Below are 22,302 nucleotides of genomic sequence, written 5' to 3'. Positions count from 1 at the left end.
TGGATCCGTAAAAATCATACGGACATCTGAATGCAGCATGACAGGGGGGGGTGATCAATGACAGGGGGGTGATCAGGGAGTCTATATGGGGTGATCACCCCCCCTGGAAGGCTCCAGGGAGATGCCTGTATGTGTTTTGCGGATCCGATCCATCTATCAGTGGATCCGTAAAAATCATGCGGACATCTGAATGGAGCTTTACAGGGGGTTGATCAATGACAGGGGTGTAATCAATGACAGGGGGGTGATCAGGGAGTCTATATGGGGTGATAACCACAGTCATTGATCACGCCCCTGTAAGGCTTCATTCAGACGTCCGTATGCGTTTTGCGGATCTGATCCATCTATCAGTGGATCCGTAAAAATCATGCGGACATCTGAATGGAGCTTTACAGGGGGTTGATCAATGACAGGGGTGTAATCAATGACAGGGGGGTGATCAGGGAGTCTATATGGGGTGATCACCACAGTCATTGATCACGCCCCTGTAAGGCTTCATTCAGACGTCCGTATGCGTTTTGTGGATCCGATCCATCTATCAGTGGATCCGTAAAAATCATGCGGAGATCTGAATGGAGATTTACAGGGGGTTGATCAATGACAGGGGGGTGATCAGGGAGTCTATATAGGGTGATCAGGGGCTAATAAGGGGTTAATAAGTGACGGGGGGGGGGGGTGTGGTGTAGTGTAGTGTAGTGTAGTGTAGTGTAGTGTAGTGTAGTGTAGTGTAGTGGTGCTTGGTGCTACTTTACTGAGCTACCTGTGTCCTCTGGTGGTCGATCCAAACAAAGGGGACCACCAGAGGACCAGGTAGCAGGTATATTAGACGCTGTTATCAAAACAGCGTCTAATATACCTGTTAGGGGTTAAAAAAAAACCACATCTCCAGCCTGCCAGCGAACGATCGCCGCTGGCAGGCTGGAGATCAACTCTCTTACCTTCCGTTCCTGTGAGCGCGTGCGCCTGTTTGCGCGCGTTCACAGGAAATCTTGCGTCTCGCGAGATGACGCGTAGATGCGTGATTGTGCGCAGCGCTGCCACCTCCGGAACGCGATCCTGCGTTAGGCGGTCCGGAGGTGGTTAAAGTCACCCATATAGGAACCAGAACTTGCTGTACCAGACAAGCTCTTCATGTGAGGGGGCAGTAACAGTTACTGATGATAATCAGATGACATCTAAAATTTAAGGTGGTGTCTAATCAGAAGGTAGGCAGGGAAGTGGATACAGTATATTATTGGTAGGATGCAGTGATGGAGATATTCATTGTAGATGCAAAACCACTAGAATACATGTGTTTGTTGTCACATTAAAGGTGGTTTACAGCTTTTATGCTTACTTTTGTTTTAGAATAGGAAATCATACTTTTGTGAAATACATGCATTTAAAATTTTCCACGGACCTGTACGCTGTGTGCGCGTGCAGATCCCCAAGGCAAATAAGCAAACGTGATTATATCTCCAGGCCCTCTCCTTTAAAGCTGGGGGGTGGGGAGTAATAAGGAATGTGGCTTTTGGTGCAATAGAGATGCCCTTTGTTAATTTGCATATCAGAAAAAGAACAATACAAAGCAATTGTAGGGCAGTTATCTCTGACCACTCTTTATAGGAAAGAACAATCACTACTGCTACTTTATTAACAAAATTACCTAGAGACAGGCAGCCGTGCCACAAATCACGTAAAGAGAGGAAGTCTGCTTTACATGTAATAACCACAATAAATATAATTTTATTGCAACAGGAGGCTCCTATTGTGCAGAACTTTCTTTTACTACTCCCATAGCTGCAAGAATTATTACAACAGGTGAATGAAAAGTTTTTTCAAAACAGGTAATCAGTATGTAAATGAGGAATCACAGGTAGCCAATCAATAAGCATCCTAGTTTATATAAGGTGAAGAGAGCATAGACCCCTCCTCTTTCTTGCTGCTCCCAAACAAGAGATAAGTATAGATTTTTTTTTCTTCTATTATAATTCTTTTCTGTGGTAAAAATTTGCAAATTATTTGCTTTAATCGTTTAAATTATATTCATATTACCTATATGTTGCCTATTGAATCCCCTATCGCCGTTTTTCCACTAGCGCATAGGAATTTTTTGTTTTAACCACTATTATAATCTTTGCTCTTTTCTGTCACTCCATTTTACCTTCCCGGATATCGCGAGATTTCGGGGGCTCTGCTTAATCTGTATGGTAATTCGCGCGCGCTCCCGATTTCTCCTCAGAGTGCGTCTCTTCACCTCACAGAGCATACTCCACACCTCTCACTGAATACACTCGACTAATTAATCACTTAATTACATAACTTACCTTATTTCCTCTGTAAGTATACCTAATACAGTCATTTCTCTCTCTCTCTCGTATGTGTGTATATATATATATATATATATATATACACACACACACACACACACACACACACTCACCTAAAGAATTATTAGGAACGCCATACTAATACGGTGTTGGACCCCCTTTTGCCTTCAGAACTGCCTTAATTCTACGTGGCATTGATTCAACAAGGTGCTGATAGCATTCTTTAGAAATGTTGGCCCATATTGATAGGATAACATCTTGCAGTTGATGGAGATTTGAGGGATGCACATCCAGGGCACGAAGCTCCCGTTCCACCACATCCCAAAGATGCTCTATTGGGTTGAGATCTGGTGACTGTGGGGGCCATTTTAGTACAGTGAACTCATTGTCCTGTTCAAGAAACCAATTTGAAATGATTTGAGCTTTGTGACATGGTGCATTATCCTGCTGGAAGTAGCCATCAGAGGATGGATACATGTTCTCATTCTGTTTACGCCAAATGCGGACTCTACCATTTGAATGTCTCAACAGAAATCGAGACTCCTCAGACCAGGCAACATTTTTCCAGTCTTCAACAGGCCAATTTTGGTGAGCTTGTGCAAATTGTAGCCTCTTTTTCCTATTTGTAGTGGAGATGAGTGGTACCCAGTGGGGTCTTCTGCTGTTGTAGCCCATCCGCCTCAAGGTTGTGCTTGTTGTGGCTTCACAAATGCTTTGCTGCATACCTCGGTTGTAACGAGTGGTTATTTCAGTCAACGTTGCTCTTCTATCAGCTTGAATCAGTCGGCCCATTCTCCTCTGACCTCTAGCATCCACAAGGCATTTTTGCCCACAGGACTGCCGCATACTGGATGTTTTTCCCTTTTCACACCATTCTTTGTAAACCCTAGAAATGGTTGTGCGTGAAAATCCCAGTAACTGAGCAGATTGTGAAATACTCAGACCGGCCCGTCTGGCACCAACAACCATGCCACGCTCAAAATTGCTTAAATCACCTTTCTTTCCCATTCTGACATTCAGTTTGGCGTTCAGGAGATTGTCTTGACCAGGACCACACCCCTAAATGCATTAAAGCAACTGCCATGTGATTGGTTGACTATATAATTGCATTAATGAAAAATAGAACAGTTCCCAATAATTCTTTAGGTGAGTGTATGTGTGTATATATATATATATATATATATATATATATATATATAATGTTTAATGTCATTTACATATCTCTATTTACTCCAGTTTTTCTTTCCCTTATATTTCCTCACACATTAGCAACATGAATCCCTCACAAGAACAACCGACTAGTCAACCCATGCCGGTTAACTATGAGGTAGTAACCACGGAGTCCATCCAACATATGGTGGACCAATCTGTTTCTAGATCAGTATCAGTGGCCATACAATCTGCCATGGTTTCTCTCCAAGACTCCATTTCAAAATCTCTTTAGTAATAGACCAAAGAACACCTCAGGTCTACCCTTCTACCCCTTCAGATAACTTCCTTTCCGCAGAAGATTCCATCGTGGAATTAGCTAAAGGATTGAAAAAATCAGGCAAGATTGCCAGAAAGAGGAGGTTCTGTAGCGACCCTAATAAAATATTTCTAAAACCCAGACCATGGGGGCGGGTCAAATACCCAATGAAAACCCACATATCTTAAGCGGTAATGATAAAGGTGGCGAAAAATCCCACAAAAGACCCTCCGCCCGGGAGGAGACTAATAGCCGGGCTATGACAGCCAGTAAGAGGGCTAAGAACATCTCTTACAAAGAAATGTCTTCCATATCCCCTTCCAGTGAGTCTGACTTTTTATTCTGAAGAGGACTCATCAGATAATCCTGACGAGTCAGTCTCGGACTCCCTAATACTAGATAGTCAGGTCATCCCCCTTTTCAGCCATGACCAAATAAAACACCCCAGATCTGGGGAGTGGGTTCCCCACGCTCAAATCTCTGAATTCTTTATGGGTCAACAAATCCCTAGACAAAGCTTCCAGGAATAAATTGAAAGCGGAGTGTCCGAGACCTACCCTGCCTCAGAAAATTTCCCAGACTCCGGAATTAGACCCCATCATCACCAAATACCTAACTAAAACGGGTAGAAATCCCAAAAGAGGCCTGGACAGGTCATTCAAATTATGTCAAGACAAACTCCTAGACCTATTAGGACCTCTAACAAAAATACTAGACCTTTCCGAACAAGCTGCCGCTACAGGCCAACCAGTAGATACTGCAGTACTCCGCTGCTGGGCCCATAGAGCCATATGCTTCTTCGGCAATATTAATTCTGCCATTAGCGCAGAGAGAAGACAAAATGTCTTAATGAAGCTGGACCAACAGCTTTCTCACCTGGCTAACTCAGAAACAGATTCCTCAGCAGAGGGTCTTCTCTTCGGAGACACCCTCATTAAAGAAATTGGAAAATTTGTCGGAGTATTTACCTCTCTCGACAAAGCAAAAACATCCCTTAGAAAAGTAGGGCAACCAAAATTTTTTGGCAGGGCTGGGAAAGGCAGGGTCGCTTTTTCAGCCGAACCTCATACTTCAGACAGTCTCAACAGGCCCCCTACCAAACAGAAAACAGACCTACCACCTCCACATCTTCTGCCATACCTACACCATTCTTTCCTACCAGAGGACGCCCATGGAGAGCCCGAGGCCATCGAGGCTTCCCTAGATCAAGACCATCAGGTAAGCTTTTCTACCCTAAACTATTCCCACATACCCTTAGGGGGAAGACTGAAACATTTTTTCCAGACTTGGGTTTCGCTAACCTCAGACTCATGGATCCTGAATACTATCTCAGGTTATCAAATAGATTTCCTATCCCCTCCATCCCAAAACCACATACCTCAACTAATACTCTTCTCTACCACAGACCAAAACCTCATAGAATCAGAGATAAAAGATCTCTTCTACAAAGGAGCCATCATCCAAGTTCCCCTCCTATCACCGGGTTTCATCAGCAACATCTTTCTAGTAAAAAAGAAAGATGGGGGTCACAGAATGGTCATAATTGAAGAACCCTCAACGACTTTGTAACTTACCATCACTTCAAGATGGAGGGAATCCATCTTCTCAGGGACTTGTTACTCCCTCAGGATTGGCTCATAAAGAAAGACCTAAAAGACGCCTATCTTACTGTTCCTAGTGACAAGGGAGAAAAAGAATACCGAATTCCTATACACCCTCACCATCAATCTTACCTACAATTCTTTTGGAATGACCAAAAATGGCAATTTACTTGCCTCCCATTCGGCCTATCATCGGCCCCTTGGTGCTTCACCAAGCTAATGAAACCAGTGATCTCATCATTAAGATCCCGGGGTGTACGTCTAATCATCTATTTCAGTGTTTCCCAACCAGTGTGCCTCCAGCTGTTGCAAAACTACAACTCCCAGCATGCCCGCACAGCCAAAGGGTGTCCAGGCATGCTGGGAGTTGTAGTTTTGCAACAGCTGGAGGCACACTGGTTGGGAAACACTGATCTATTTGGACGACATCCTAATTATGGCACAGTCTTTTCCTCTAATTCGACTTCATGCACAGTGGACATTATCCCTTCTGACCAATCTGGGGTTCCTACTCAATTCCAAGAAATCCATTCTTTCCCCATCCAAGGAAATAGAATTTCTAGGTTTCAATATAAATACTGTTTCAGCTCTCCTAAATCTCCCTACCAGGAAACTCTCCCTGATTCGGAAGGAAATCCGATCAGTATTAAACAAACATTTGGTATCCCTACGCACTATTGCACGGATAGTAGGGCTGTTATCGGCCTCCATACAAGCCATCTTTCCCGCCCCCTTACACTACAGGGCCCTTCAACGACTCAAGGCACAACATCTATGGGAAGGCCTACAATATTCCAACAAAATTCCCCTATCTCCAGAAGCCAAAGAAGAACTTCTTCTATGGTGGCTCCAACACATCCAGATCTGGAATGGGAAAATGATATTCAATTCCTTACCAGATCTGGTCCTAGAATCAGACGGCCCTTATTCCACAGGAGGGAAATGTTCAGAAACAGAATCTCTCTTTAATCTATAGACAATTACTAGCTGGGAGAGACCAGCAAACCCCAGCTTATTTGAGGGAATGGGAGAGAGAACTGAATATCACAATTGATGACCCAGATAAGGCATTTATACTTTCTCATTCCCATGGATTCTCTAGGTGTGTGAAAGTCCAAGAGAATTCGGTCAAGATACTTACTAGATGGTATCGAACACCAGAATTTCTTTACAGAATTAACTTAATTCCTTCCAATAAATGCTGGAGATGTGCTACTGGAGTGGGTAACATCTCGCACATCTGGTGGACTTGCCCTGCCCTAAGACATTTCTGGCATGAAGTTGAAACAGCTATTAACAAGATATGCCGCACCCAAATTAAACTCACAGGCCCACTGGTATTACTGTGGCGCCCCGAGAAAAATCTCTATTAAGAGAGTCTCAGACATCAGAGCGTTGGACATCTCTAACAGATCTTTTACCCCTAACGGAGTAATCTTCCGTATTGTTAGACAAATCAAAACCAATCTACACACGGTCTTCTACCCAGCTTTCCCCTCCCATAATAAATTATGTGTTGTCTAAAGACATATGAACTTATGACCCAAACTCTACGCACCCCTCAAGCGTGCCAACTTCTTATCTCTTTTCGTAAACCACATCTTCCGGTATCCTCTCATACGCTATCCAGATGGGTTAAGCTCACCATGCAGATGCTGGGATTAACACATCAATCTTTGGTGCCCATTCAGTTCGAGGCGCAGTATCCACTAAAGTATTCAAAAAAGGAGGCTCCCTCTCTGATATTCTGAAGGCCGCAGACTGGTCTTCAGAATCCACTTTTAAAACGTTTTATTTCAAACCTGACTCATGTGTCTATGTTATGAATCTTTATTACTTAGCTTTAAACTTGCACAATGAGAGCCTCCTGTTGCAATAAAATTTAAGACTTTCCTAGCTATTGTAACGGAAAATATAGATTTTATTGAAGACAGGAGGCGAACATTGTCTCTCCCTATTAACCCAACCCTAACTGTATATATTTTATCTCCGTAGGATACTAGAACATCCTGGATAATTCACCGTTTCATACATCCTCAAAAGTTCCTGTTACTCCAGTTTCCTATCGTCTAAACCTACGACTATTCCATGATTGCATTATTCGGATTACTTCAAACCGGATCCACTCCTTCTCTGGTCGTCATCAAGAAAGAGGAGGGGTCTATGCTCTCTTCACCTTATATAAAAACTGGGATGCTTATTGATTGGCTACCTGTGATTCCTCATTTACATACTGATTACCTGTTTTGAAAAAACTTTCATTCACCTGTTGTAATAGTTCTTGCTGCTATGGGAGTAGTAAAAGAAAGTTAAGCACAATGTTCGCCTCCTGTCTTCAATAAAATCTATATTTCCCGTTACAATAGCTAGGAAAATCTTCAATTTATTCCACCATTAGTCTTATATGGTTTTCTCATGGAGGTGTCTGTGATCTGACCCACAATACTGAACGTCAGGGGTCACATGATGTGTAGGATATGACATTACACAGGACTGTTTAAAGTGAAATGGCCGGCACTGCTCACCTTGTTTTTTCAGCGGTGCACGTGTCAAAGGGCAGGCATCCCAAAGTAACGCTGTAAAAAAATGACGGGCACTCGCTCTTGATTTTCAATTGCAGAATTTTTTTTTCAGTCACTTCTTATTTCGTTAGTGACGCGTTTCAGCACATGTCCATGCTTTCATCAGACTATATTCACATAACCTCAAACACATCTTAAATAACAAAGAAAATACAAAGGAACTGACATCATACCACTGACTCCTCCCCCTGATCAGATATACTCAGGCAGGATAGCTTTCACTTGTTTCCAATTATTTCAAATGAAAAAAGTCTCCTAATTAATTCCGCTGCAAGAAAAACAACATAATTTTATATTTTAAACATCACATCAAACTACTGATATTGTACTCGCGGTTTAGGCCTCTTGGATCCATAGTCTGTAACCGATGGATCCAATATGCCTCTTTTTGCAAAAGTAATTTATTGCGATCTCCACCACGGCGAGGGAGTGGAACACCTTCAATCACCTGGTAACGCAATTGCGCTATAGTATGCTTTTTTTCATGAAAATGATACGGTATAGGGAGCAGTAGATTACCTTTTCTAATAGTGGATTTGCGTTTGCTCAACCTATCCTTCATTCTCATAGCGGTTTCCCCCACGTATAATAGTCCGCACGGACATTTCAAAATATATATGACAAACCTACTGTCACACGTAAATACGCCTCTTATGGGGATTCTCTCTCCGGAATGTGGGTGTGAAAAGTGGGTCCCCCAGATAATACACTCTGTTTAAGATCGCGTTTATTACTGCCAATGTCGGCCCTAACTATTTTATCCTTAATATTATCCGCCCTTTGTATAAATTGCTCAAGTGTGATTAGGGGGACCCACTTTTCACACCCACATTCCGGAGAGAGAATCCCCATAAGAGGCGTATTTACGTGTGACAGGAGGTTTGTCGTATATATTTTGAAATGTCCGTGCGGACTATTATACGTGGGGGAAACCGCTATGAGAATGAAGGATAGGTTGAGCAAACGCAAATCCACTATTAGAAAAGGTAATCTACTGCTCCCTATACCGTATCATTTTTATGAAAAAAAGCATACTATAGCGCAATTGCGTTACCAGGTGATTGAAGGTGTTCCACTGCCTCGCCGTGGTGGAGATCGCAATAAATTACTTTTGCAAAAAGAGGCATATTGGATCCATCGGTTACAGACGATGGAACACCCATAGACCCTTTCCCCAGAGAACCGCCTTTCAGGCCAGGCAACAGTCAAGTTTCTTCCCCTCCAGAGGCGCACCAGGCCGATTAAGAGGTTACAGAGGAACCACCAACTCACGACGACCCTTTGGCAAGTGCCATAACTCTAATTTCTTCTCAGGTTTGTGTTGGGGGCAGACTCCGACATTTTTCTCATGCTTGGACAAGCATCACCACGGACCGCTGGGTCCTGACCACGATCCTCGGTTTCCACATAGAGTTAGTGGATTTACCGCGTCACTTACCTTCCCCGCACCCTCAAGTCCTCTCTGTTGTCGCCCAATGTTGCATAGACAGGGAACTGTCGGACCTCTTCTTAAAAGAGGCGATCGAACGGGCTCCACACTCACACTCCGGCGTTCTCAGCAACATCTTTCTGGTACAGAAGAAGGGAGGTCAGATGCGACCAGTCATCAACCTCCGACCTTTAAACAGGTTTGTCCGCTATCGACACTTCAAAATGGAGGGCATCCACCTCCTCAGAGACCTATTGTTACGCAGGGATTGGATGGTGAAGCTCGACCTCAAGGACGCGTACCTCACGGTTCCTTTATTCTTGACGTAAAGTCATGATTTTATGAAAGACACGGAGGCGAGTATTGCCCACCCCTATCTTTATAGTCTCCCTCCCCGTTTTTTCCAGTTGGGATTGTGACTTCTATGATAAATTTGTATAGGTTGTGTTATGTATATTATTATTTATTGACTCTGCAGAGTCATTGACTCCAGTGGGACTATAATATCCTCTGCATGTATTTTTCTGTTTTCGCAGGATGAATAGCCGATGAATAGCAGTTTTTCGTTCAGTTCCTGTGTTATTCTCCAAGTTTCTTCAGTTCGGTTGGAGTTCAGTGTTGAAGCAGAAGTAGACGTGGCATCCGCCAAGAAAGAGGAGGATTTCCTATTGCATGGACACTATATAGGGGCTATAAGGGGAGGGCCTATTGCCATGGTGATATGCTAATCTCAGGATGTTTTTTCTTTACAGACACCCACAGCAGCAAAGAGAGCTATAGCAATACTCGCCTACGTGTCTTTCATAAAATCATGACTTTACGTCAAGAAATAGGAAAGTCATGTAATTATCTAATTCAATAAATTCTAAATATTTATGGTGGTGACATTTAAAGGAGCTGTACCAACATTGTTTAATTTGTTATCTTTATTTAATTTCAGCATAAAAAACTAGTTAGATCTGTCATTTACTTTCTGTAACAAAACATATTCCCGTTGTGGTGCTTAATCTGTATTATAACGCACGTCCATTTACTGAGCTGGATGAGAATGGTCACCCATGCTCGACTCCATCCTTTAATTGACACCTGCTGTATCTGTTAGATGCTGTGACCGTTAAAGGGAGAGAGTTGCCATCTGCATGGTCAGTCTAAAATAAATCAAGGAAAGCAATGAGAGCAGTGAATGGGAGGATTAGCTGGAAAGAGACAGTCATGTGCTACATGATGTCTGATTTTTGTTTTTACATCAATCATGGCATAACCGCTTTAACACCTACAAGCTGAGTCAAGCTAGAAGGCAAAGATTCACAACCTCTAACCCTGTGTGTATTGTTGGCTGTCACCCACAGCCAGCTCCTGCAGAAACTACAGCTCAGAATGTTTCAGCCTGGATTGATGAGTGGCACAGGAATGCTGGGACATGTAGTTTCACAATTTCAGAGAAAACTCCCAGCACTATGTACGTTAATGTAATTAAAAGCACAAACAGGATACCTGCTTACACGTTTGGAGCTTTTATAGATGGTAAAGCTCGAAGCATGTAAGCCGTGGAGGTTTTAGATGAAATTGTGCAACATTGTTGCAGGTCTTGTTCTTTGTTGTGGCGACTGGAACTGTGTCAATGTCAGTCTTTAGCTATTAGCTGGCCATAACAATCCATCTAAGGCTACTTTCACACCAGCGTTTTTTTCTGGATCCGTCATGGGTCAGCAAAAACGATTTTGTCATAATAACACAACCGTCTGCATCAGTTCTGAACAGATCCGGTTGTATTATCTTTAACATAGCCAAGACGGATCAGTCTCTAAAACCACAAAGTCAATGGGAGACGGATCCGTTTTCTTTTGTATCAGAGAAAACAGATCCGACACCATTGACTTACATTGTGAGTCATGACGGATCCGTCTTGCTCTGCACCACATCGCGGACAAAAAAACGCAACAAACAACCAATGCATTCTGGTACACTCATTTTTATTCAGTTCAGTTTTGTTCCCATTGACAATGAATGGGGACAAAACGGAAGCGTTTTCAGCCACTATAAAGATCCTATGACAGATCTCAATAGTGGAAAGGGAAAGCGCAGATGTGAAAGTAGCCTTAAAAAGGCATGATTAACTAAAATAAAGAAATAATATTCTAAACAACAAAGCTTTGCCTGGGTAACAACCTGTGGTAACAGTACATAAAGTTTACATGTGATTTGTAAATGGTGAACCAGTCTTTTAAATCCAGGAGTCAGTATGAGCCAGAGAAGATAGGCATGTGATCTGCTGACATTGTATTTCCAAAATCTAGGTCCCAGCACTGGTACTTATTCAGTCCTGTATTAGGTCCAGTGTTTCTTTAAATGTTCCTTTAACTGAGGGATGGTGGCTTGCTGTATTTTGCACACATTACATTGGAGGGAAGTCTTCAGAAGCTCTGATGCTCCATCTTTCACGGCCACTTTTCCCTTTAACTTTATCATGTCCATAACATCTGAAGTATGAAAAAATGGGAACAAAAATGGATAGACTAATATAAGAAGTTTAGAGGTGAAACATATGGACCAGCACATCTTCAGTACAAGACACACCAGAAATGCCAAGAAATCACTGGCTGAGGTGGGCAACCACTACGGCCATTGATTGGCCGAGTGGGCCGTTCTTGGCATTTGTCCAGTCTAGCCGGGATCAATAAGTGGAGACTGGAGTAAGGAATGGCTGCACATTGATGAGAGAAAGTATGGCTTCAATTATATTTTTAACCCGTTGTGAGCCATACATAAAAATATCAATTCAACCCCCTTAAATAGTGCAATGTAGAGTTCGGGGTTTAAGCGAATTACGTTATGAATTCTGTTCTCAAGGAATCCATAACGTAATCCAATGCCAGCATTCCAAACGGAATACCTTTAGAGGTATTCTGTTTTGCATGCTGTCATAGTACAAGTGTATGGCCAGCAGAACGGAAACCTCGGAGCTGGCCATACATTATGCGGCATGCCGGCATTGAATTAAGTCATGGATTCCTTGAGAACAGAATCCATTACATAATTCACTTAAACCCCGAACTCGAACCTGCCAAAAGGCAGGTTCGCTCAACTCTAGTTGATTTAGATGAATCATATGCAATCTTGTGGTCAGCAGCTGTCATTCGATTAAAATTAATCAGTAGCACTACAAGTCCATTCATAATCGAAGCCTTATACTCAGAAGGAGCAGAAATCCAATGATATTCTGGCATACTTGAAAAGTACAGCTCAAACACCTTGAGGGTTGTTTACAAACAGATACACGCCACTTTGGTAGCGTATATCTGGCACAGAATCTGTTGCACGCCATGTTGCGGCAAAATCTATGACTTCTTACCCACTCATGCCAGGTCTAAAAAAAGGGGGTGTGCAGGACCATCTCATTAATCATGTTCTATGCCTGGTTTAGGCATAGAACATGGTCTAAATGTATGACAGCAAGGAAGTTTGGCTTACATTTAGAATCAGTGGTGGATCCACAGACATTATGTAGAGGCAGGCCAGTGCTTCTACATATCTTCGGCAATCCACTGTCAGCACAGGGTCTTATTAAGAGCGGCGTCTAAAAACGCTGGTATTAATAAATGTGCCCCTTTGTTCAGAGTTGAGTTCTATAATGGTATATTCACAGGCAGCAATTTCTGTGACTGAAAATCAGTTCCTTTAATTTGAATGAGGTCATGATGACAGCAAGTGCATGGATTTCTGCAAGCCCACTGAGATAAATGGCATAGTCACATTTTTGCAAGAAAATGGCCGTTGTGTGAATATACCTTAAGGTTTTCCAGTCTGTAGATGTTGATGACCTATCCTCTGAGTAGGTCATCAATATTAGAGAGTGATGGTGGTCCAATAACCAGCACTACCACTGATCAACCATTTTCAGCACCAGAAACAAGGCTTTGTCCACTGTGTGGCTGTACAGACTTACTGCAACTCAGCTTCAATTAAAGTGAATGAGTTGACCTTCAATACGCCAACATGGCCACTCCAAAAACATTGATCAAGTCAAGCATTTTTGAGGCCCTAATAAAAAAACTAAGTGTTGCTATTGCATATTTTGTGCTTAGGATCGACTCAATTACAATGAAGATAATCATCTTACTTGTGGCTATAGTCCTGTCTATTCTACTCATCAGCTGTGTCAAGTGAGGGGAGTTTTAATGCCATTTCCACCAGTATGTTGGGGTTGTGGCAAATTATGCTGGACAACATATTTGCTCTGTAATTTGCAACTTTTTTGAGCATCTTCCTGCTTTTCTAAAGTGGTGCAAAAAGGGAAAGGCCCATCACAGCCTGCCAGATTTACTACCACTTATGCCAGAAACTGGTGTAACTTATAGCTCAAGTCTATGCCAGTCACTGGCTGGCATAGAATTTAATTTCTGGTGTATGGACTGCTAGATATGCGCCTAATTTATTAAGAGGCTTCTGCCTCTTTATAAATTATATGCATCCTTCTCGAAGTGCACAGCGAATCAAGACTGGTATATGGGAATGCCAGTATGGATAAATTTTCCCTAGCGTCTTATGTGTGGTCAGGAAGTCAGTTTCTCTATTCATTTCTATGTGACTGATACTGAGGCTCCAACAGGAATGAATAGAGAAAATGACTTTCTGTCCAGACAATAAATGCTGTGTCAGCTGGAGAGTCAGAGCGTCGGTCACATGACAAAGCTGAGGACCAGAAAGGAGTACATATGAGCCTGTTAACATCTCATTTTTGGGGTTATATCCATCTTAGACATAGGATATTTCACCAATCGGCATACCACCAATGTCAGGTAGGTGCGGGTCCTCTGGGACCTGATCCTGTCTCCAGAATGGGACCCCTGAAGCAAAGGAGAGTGCACCACACTTGCACGGGGTTCTCTCAGTTCACACCTATAGGAGTTCTGAAAATAGCTGTGAGAGCTAGCTCGGCTATTTTCTAAAGTCCCATAGCTGTGAATTGACATGGACTGCCACCTTTCCATTCAGCGCTACGGAACTGCCGGAAATAGCCGAGCTACCAAAGTGGTGAATGGAGGGTACCTGCGCTTGTACGGTGTTCTCTCCTTCACTTTAGGGGGCCCATTTTGGGTGGGACCTGCACCTACCCGACATTGGTGGCATATCCTAGCAATATGTCACCAATGTATGAGATGGGAATACCCATTTAAATCAGTAACTGCCTTTTCAATTCTTACCTTTAGAATCCAAAAAATAATCGGTAGTAAATGAGTTCCAGTGTTTCTTATTTTTAAGGCAGGGAGAATCAAAATCTTGACTGATGACATGCAAGTGAATATGGCTGTAAAATAAATATATCATTTCAATGAGGGGAAAAAAAATACATGAAGCTTGATATTGTATCACAGTTTTTCCTGTTGGTTCAGCTGCAGAAACTGATTAAAGGGAGTCTGTTACCTAATCTGAGCCTTTTAGACCACTCAGATCTTGCGATGTGCCCAGAAAACAACCCCTCTTTCATGCCCTTGTTTCCTATTATTACCTCCTCCTCTCCATCCAAGATCTTGCGCCTGCGCCGCTCCACACTTGTCCGGCACCTGCTCACTGCTGTGCCCATTATGGACAGAGGAACAGGTAGTTGGAATGCGCCTGCGGCGCAGGATCTTGGTTGGAGAGGAGGAGGTAATAATAGGAAATAAGGGCGGGCCAGAGGGGTGAAAGAGGTGTGGTTTTCTGGGCACATTGCCAAAGGGGCCTGGGCACTTGCCAAACCTAATTAGCATAAATGTAAAAAGTATTTTTGAAGATCTCAGCGAGGGACAGAACAAATAAAGGTACCATTGTAATGAGGGCAAAGGAGTCTATAACCTGATCTGAGCGGTCTAAAAGGCTCAGATTAAGTGAGAGATTCCCTTTAAAGAATTAAAGACAACCCTTGTTTATATGCCCTATTAATAATTCCCCCGGCTATGAGCCAGAACAAAGAGCAACTGTAGGCAGTGTGTCCTGTTCTGGCGGTTTTGAGCTGACCATGTATGGTTGTGCATTCATTCGAAGACTGCCATGTAATACTACACTGCCTGCTGGCAGCAGTTAATATGGCTCCCAGTTTGGTAGATGCTCAGTTTCATCTTGCTTCAGGCATGTCACATGACCCCCCCCCTCCCCATTTTGTATTCTGATCACGTGTCCCATTCCCTGCTATCACAGTGCTGAGAACATGAAGGGTGTGGTTTCCAAAGATTTTCAATTCCTGGAGTTCATCAGCAGCACACAAGTGGGTTAACCACTTAAGGACCACAGGTTTATACCCCCCTAAAGACCAGGCCCTTTTTTACAAATCGGCACTACACTACTTTCACCGTTTATTGCTCGGTCATGCAACTTACCACCCAAATGAATTTTACCTCCTTTTCTTCTCACTAATAGAGCTTTCATTTGGTGGTATTTCATTGCTGCTGACATTTTTACTTTTTTTGTTATTAATCGAAATTTAACGATTTTTTTGCAAAAAAATGACATTTTTCACTTTCAGTTGTAAAATTTTGCAAAAAAAACGAGATCCATATAGAAATTTTGCTCTAAATTTATAGTTCTACATGTCTTTGATAAAAAAAAAATGTTTGGGTAAAAAAAAAATGGTTTGGGTAAAAGTTATAGCGTTTACAAACTATGGTACAAAAATGTGAATTTCCGCTTTTTGAAGCAGCTCTGACTTTCTGAGCACCTGTCATGTTTCCTGAGGTTCTACAATGCCCAGACAGTACAAACACCCCACAAATGACCCCATTTCGGAAAGTACACACCCTAAGGTATTCGCTGATGGGCATAGTGAGTTCATAGAACTTTTTATTTTTTGTCACAAGTTAGCGGAAAATGATGATTTTTTTTTATTTTATTTTTTTTCCTACAAAGTCTCATATTCCACTAACTTGTGACAAAAAATAAAAACTTCCATGAACTCATTATGCCCATCACGAAATACCTTGGGGTCTCTTCTTTCCAAAATGGGGTCACTTGTGGGGTAGTTATACTGCCCTGGCATTCTAGGGGCCCAAATGTGTGGTAAGGAGTTTGAAATCAAATTCTGTAAAAAATGACCAGTGAAATCCGAAAGGTGCTCTTTGGAATATGGGCCCCTTTGCCCACCTAGGCTGCAAAAAAGTGTCACACATCTGGTATCTACGTACTCAGGAGAAGTTGAGGAATGTGTTTTGGGGTGTCATTTTACATATACCCATGCTGGGTGAGATAAATATCTTGGTCAAATGCCAACTTTGTATAAAAAAATGGGAAAAGTTGTCTTTTGCCAAGATATTTCTCTCACCCAGCATGGGTATATGTAAAATGACACCCCAAAACACATTCCCCACCTTCTCCTGAGTACGGAGATACCAGATGTGTGACACTTTTTTGCAGCCTAGGTGGGCAAAGGGGCCCATATTCCAAAGAGCACCTTTCGGATTTCACTGGTCATTTTTTACAGAATTTGATTTCAAACTCCTTACCACACATTTGGGCCCCTAGAATGCCAGGGCAGTATAACTACCCCACAAGTGACCCCATTTTGGAAAGAAGACACCCCAAGGTATTCCGTGAGGGGCATGGCAAGTTCCTAGAATTTTTTATTTTTTGTCACAAGTTAGTGGAAAATGATGATTTTTTTTTTTTTTTTTTTTTTCATACAAAGTCTCATATTCCACTAACTTGTGACAAAAAATAAAAACTTCCATGAACTCACTATGCCCATCAGCGAATACCTTGGGGTCTCTTCTTTCCAAAATGGGGTCACTTGTGGGGTAGTTATACTGCCCTGGCATTCTAGGGGCCCGAATGTATGGTAAGGAGTTTGAAATCAAATTCTGTAAAAAATGACCTGTGAAATCCGAAAGGTGCTCTTTGGAATATGGGCCCCTTTGCCCACCTAGGCTGCAAAAAAGTGTCACACATCTGGTATCTCTGTATTCAGGAGAAGTTGAGGAATGTGTTTTGGGGTGTCTTTTTACATATACCCATGCTGGGTGAGATAAATATCTTGGTCAAATGCCAACTTTGTATAAAAAAATGGGAAAAGTTGTCTTTTGCCAAGATATTTCTCTCACCCAGCAGGGGTATATGTAAAATGACACCCCAAAACACATTCCCCACCTTCTCCTGAGTACGGGGATACCAGATGTGTGACACTTTTTTGCAGCCTAGGTGGGCAAAGGGGCCCATATTCCAAAGAGCACCTTTCGGATTTCACAGGTCATTTTTTACAGAATTTGATTTCAAACTCCTTACCACACATTTGGGCCCCTAGAATGCCAGGGCAGTATAACTACCCCACAAGTGACCCCATTTTGGAAAGAAGAGACCCCAAGGTATTCGCTGATGGGCATAGTGAGTTCATGGAAGTTTTTATTTTTTGTCACAAGTTAGTGGAATATGAGACTTTGTATGAAAAAAAAAAAAAAAAAAAAATCTGCATTTTCCACTAACTTGTGACAAAAAATAAAAAATTCTAGGAACTTGCCATGCCCCTCACGGAATACCTTGGGGTGTCTTCTTTCCAAAATGGGGTCACTTGTGGGGTAGTTATACTGCCCTGGCATTTTCCAGGGGCCCTAATGTGTGGTAAGTAGGTAAATGACCTGTGAAATCCTAAAGGTGCTCTTTGGAATATGGGCCCCTTTGCCCACCTAGGCTGCAAAAAAGTGTCACACATGTGGTATCGCCGTATTCAGGAGAAGTTGGGGAATGTGTTTTGGGGTGTCATTTTACATATACCCTTGCTGGGTGAGAGAAATATCTTGGCAAAAGACAACTTTTCCCATTTTTTTATACAAAGTTGGCATTTGACCAAGATATTTCTCTCACCCAGCATGGGTATATGTAAAATGACACCCCAAAACACATTCCCCAACTTCTCCTGAGTACGGCGATACCAGATGTGTGACACTTTATTGCAGCCTAGATGCGCAAAGGTGCCCAAATTCCTTTTAGGAGGGCATTTTTAGACATTTGGATACCAGACTTCTTCTCACGCTTTGGGGCCCCTAGAATGCCAGGGCAGTATAAATACCCCACATGTGACCCCATTTTGGAAAGAAGACACCCCAAGGTATTCAATGAGGGGCATGGCGAGTTCATAGAAATTTTTTTTTTTTGGCACAAGTTAGCGGAAATTGATATTTTTAATTTTTTTCTCACAAAGTCTCCCTTTCCGCTAACTTGGGACAAAAATTTCAATCTTTCATGGACTCAATATGCCCCTCACGGAATACCTGGGGGTGTCTTCTTTCCGAAATGGGGTCACATGTGGGGTATTTATACTGCCCTGGCATTCTAGGGGCCCTAAAGCGTGAGAAGAAGTCTGGAATATAAATGTCTAAAAAATTTTACGCATTTGGTTTCCGTGAGGGGTATGGTGAGTTCATGTGAGATTTCATTTTTTGACACAAGTTAGTGGAATATGAGACTTTGTAAGAAAAAAAAAATAATAATTCCGCTAACTTGGGCCAAAAAAATGTCTGAATGGAGCCTTACAGAGGGGTGATTAATGACAGGGGGGTGATCAATGACAGGGGGGGTGATCAATGACAGGGGGGGTAATCAATGACAGGGGGGGGATCAATGACAGGGGGGGTGATCAATGACAGGGGGGGTGATCAATGACAGGGGGGGTGATCAATGACAGGGGGGGTGATCAATGACAGGGGGGGTGATCAATGACAGGGGGGGTGATCAATGACAGGGGGGGTGATCAATGACAGGGGGGTGATCAATGACAGGGGGGTGATCAATGACAGGGGGGTGATCAATGACAGGGGGGGTGATCAATGACAGGGGGGTGATCAATGACAGGGGGGTGATCAGGGAGTCTATATGGGGTGATAACCACAGTCATTGATCACGCCCGTGTAAGGCTTCATTCAGACGTCCGTATGCGTTTTGCGGATCCGATCCATCTATCAGTGCATCCGTAAAAATCATGCGGACATCTGAATGGAGCTTTACAGGGGGGTAATCAATGACAGGGGGGTGATCAGGGAGTCTATATGGGGTGATCACCACAGTCATTGATCACGCCCCTGTAAGGCTTCATTCAGACGTCCGGATGCGTTTTGCGGATCCGATCCATCTATCAGTGGATCCGTAAAAATCATGCGGACATCTGAATGGAGCTTTACAGGGGGGTAATCAATGACAGGGGGGTAATCAATGACAGGGGGGTGATCAGGGAGTCTATATGGGGTGATCACCACAGTCATTGATCACGCCCCTGTAAGGCTTCATTCAGACGTCCGGATGCGTTTTGCGGATCCGATCCATCTATCAGTGGATCCGTAAAAATCATGCGGACATCTGAATGGAGCTTTACAGGGGGGTAATCAATGACAGGGGGGTAATCAATGACAGGGGGGTGATCAGGGAGTCTATATGGGGTGATCACCACAGTCATTGATCATGCCCCTGTAAGGCTTCATTCAGACGTCCGGATGCGTTTTGCGGATCCGATCCATCTATCAGTGGATCCGTAAAAATCATGCGGACATCTGAATGGAGCTTTACAGGGGGGTGATCAATGACAGGGGTGTAATCAATGACAGGGGGGTGATCAGGGAGTCTATATGGGGTGATAACCACAGTCATTGATCACGCCCCTGTAAGGCTTCATTCAGACGTCCGGATGCGTTTTGCGGATCCGATCCATCTATCAGTGCATCCGTAAAAATCATGCGGACATCTGAATGGAGCTTTACAGGGGGGTAATCAATGACAGGGGGGTGATCACCACAGTCATTGATCATGCCCCTGTAAGGCTTCATTCAGACGTCTGTATGCGTTTTGCGGATCCGATCCATCTATCAGTGCATCCGTAAAAATCATGCGGACATCTGAATGGAGCTTTACAGGGGGGTGATCAATGACAGGGGTGTAATCAATGACAGGGGGGTGATCAGGGAGTCTATATGGGGTGATCACCACAATCATTGATCATGCCCCTGTAAGGCTTCATTCAGACGTCCGGATGCGTTTTGCGGATCCGATCCATCTATCAGTGCATCCGTAAAAATCATGCGGACATCTGAATGGAGCTTTACAGGGGGGTGATCAGGGAGTCTATATGGGGTGATCACCACAGTCATTGATCATGCCCCTGTAAGGCTTCATTCAGACGTCCGGATGCGTTTTGCGGATCCGATCCATCTATCAGTGGATCCGTAAAAATCATGCGGACGTCTGAATGGAGCTTTACAGGGGGGTAATCAATGACAGGGGGGTAATCAATGACAGGGGGGTGATCAGGGAGTCTATATGGGGTGATCACCACAGTCATTGATCACGCCCCTGTAAGGCTTCATTCAGACGTCCGGATGCGTTTTGCGGATCCGATCCATCTATCAGTGGATCCGTAAAAATCATGCGGACGTCTGAATGGAGCTTTACAGGGGGGTGATCAATGACAGGGGGGTAATCAATGACAGGGGGTGATCAGGGAGTCTATATGGGGTGATCAGGGGTGATCAGGGGCTAATAAGGGGTTAATAAGTGACGGGGGGGGGGGTGTAGTGTAGTGTAGTGGTGCTTGGTGCTACTTTACTGAGCTACCTGTGTCCTCTGGTGGTCGATCCAAACAAAGGGGACCACCAGAGGACCAGGTAGCAGGTATATTAGACGCTGTTATCAAAACAGCGTCTAATATACCTGTTAGGGGTTAAAAAAAACACATCTCCAGCCTGCCAGCGAACGATCGCCGCTGGCAGGCTGGAGATCAACTCTCTTACCTTCCGTTCCTGTGAGCGCGCGCGCCTGTGTGCGCGCGTTCACAGGAAATCTCGGCTCACGCGAGATGACGCCTATTGGCGTTAGCGTAGCCTGGGGGAGCCGCCGCAATGACGCCTTTCGGCGTTACAGTTGCGGGAAGTGGTTAATAGCAGATACAGTAAACACAACATGATGGTATGCAGCAGGGGCAAAATGTATTTGGGTGGGTATATTGTGCTGTAGCAGGTAACAAATGTCCCACTACCAGTTGATCTACTGGCTTCACACATATGGGATATAGGCCTTCTTCACATTTACTTGTCCATTTCACATCTGTGAAAAAAATCTGTCTGTGTTACATCCCTGAAGATGTCTGTAAAGCATCCGTGTTTGGCCCATGTGTCAATTTTTTACTCTCGGTGTGTGTCATCCATATTGTGGAGATGCTGCTCAGCCGAAAATACATTTCCAGAGCATTTCCCATCAGTGGTCAGATGCCATCCGTGTTGTGTCTGTAATTTTTTGCGTGGACCAAACTAGTGCATGTCTCCATGATTAAAAAAAAAAACATTACAATCAGTGGGTGCGTGTGCTGTAGAAAATGAGAACAGCACACGTCAGTAAAAAACTGAAATATGTACAAGGGCTTATAAAGCAATGACAGATGAGGGATTTAGGATTTCAATGGATCTTCACACAACTGTCGGCCAAAAGCTGAACAACCCTGAGAAACAGACAGAGGGTTATTTTTTAAGGGACTTGCAGCTATTTTAGTCATAAAAATAGTCATACAGTCAGGTCCATAAATATTGGGACATCGACACAATTCTAAAATTTTTGGCTCTATACACCACCATAATGGATTTGAAATGAAACAATGTAATCACAGGGAACGACCTGTTTAAAACGTAGCCTTTAATCTAATTTAGACATAAAATAACAAAACTCCCACAGACATACATAGAAAAAGAACAAAAAGAAGATATATCCTTGATGACATGGAAGATAATACTTGTAATCGTCCAAAAATACGGGTCAAAGATGGACGGAGTGGACAGAGATGGAGTCTAATCTGTCCCTATTCCTGGCCCTGGGCTAAGTAGCCCTGCCTATGAACGGAATAGCCGCCCTGATAAGGACGATCCCGTGTTCTGGAACCTCCTTGTGAACCTGGTTAGGCCCTGTGACCCTAGTG

The 22,302-nt window shown here is 43.3% G+C and overlaps 1 protein-coding gene across 1 annotated transcript in view; it reads right to left on the bottom strand.

Moving 5' to 3' along the window:
* Positions 1–10,310: 10,310 nt before the first annotated feature.
* APTX (aprataxin) overlaps positions 10,311–22,302 on the bottom strand; it is a 72,837-nt gene continuing 60,845 nt past the window's right edge. The window contains exons 8-9 of the mRNA XM_040417842.1: positions 14,594–14,697; positions 10,311–11,869 (exon numbers count right to left, since the gene is read on the bottom strand). Coding sequence (XP_040273776.1) covers positions 11,718–11,869; positions 14,594–14,697 — 256 coding nt within the window. The 3' untranslated portion in view covers positions 10,311–11,717. The remainder of the gene's footprint in view (positions 11,870–14,593; positions 14,698–22,302) is intronic.

This window comes from Bufo bufo, chromosome 2, assembly GCF_905171765.1.
Source record: "Bufo bufo chromosome 2, aBufBuf1.1, whole genome shotgun sequence".
Taxonomy (NCBI): Eukaryota; Metazoa; Chordata; class Amphibia; order Anura; family Bufonidae; genus Bufo; species Bufo bufo.
Note: the sequence above shows the minus strand (reverse complement) of the source record. Positions and strands in the feature narration are given on the sequence as shown.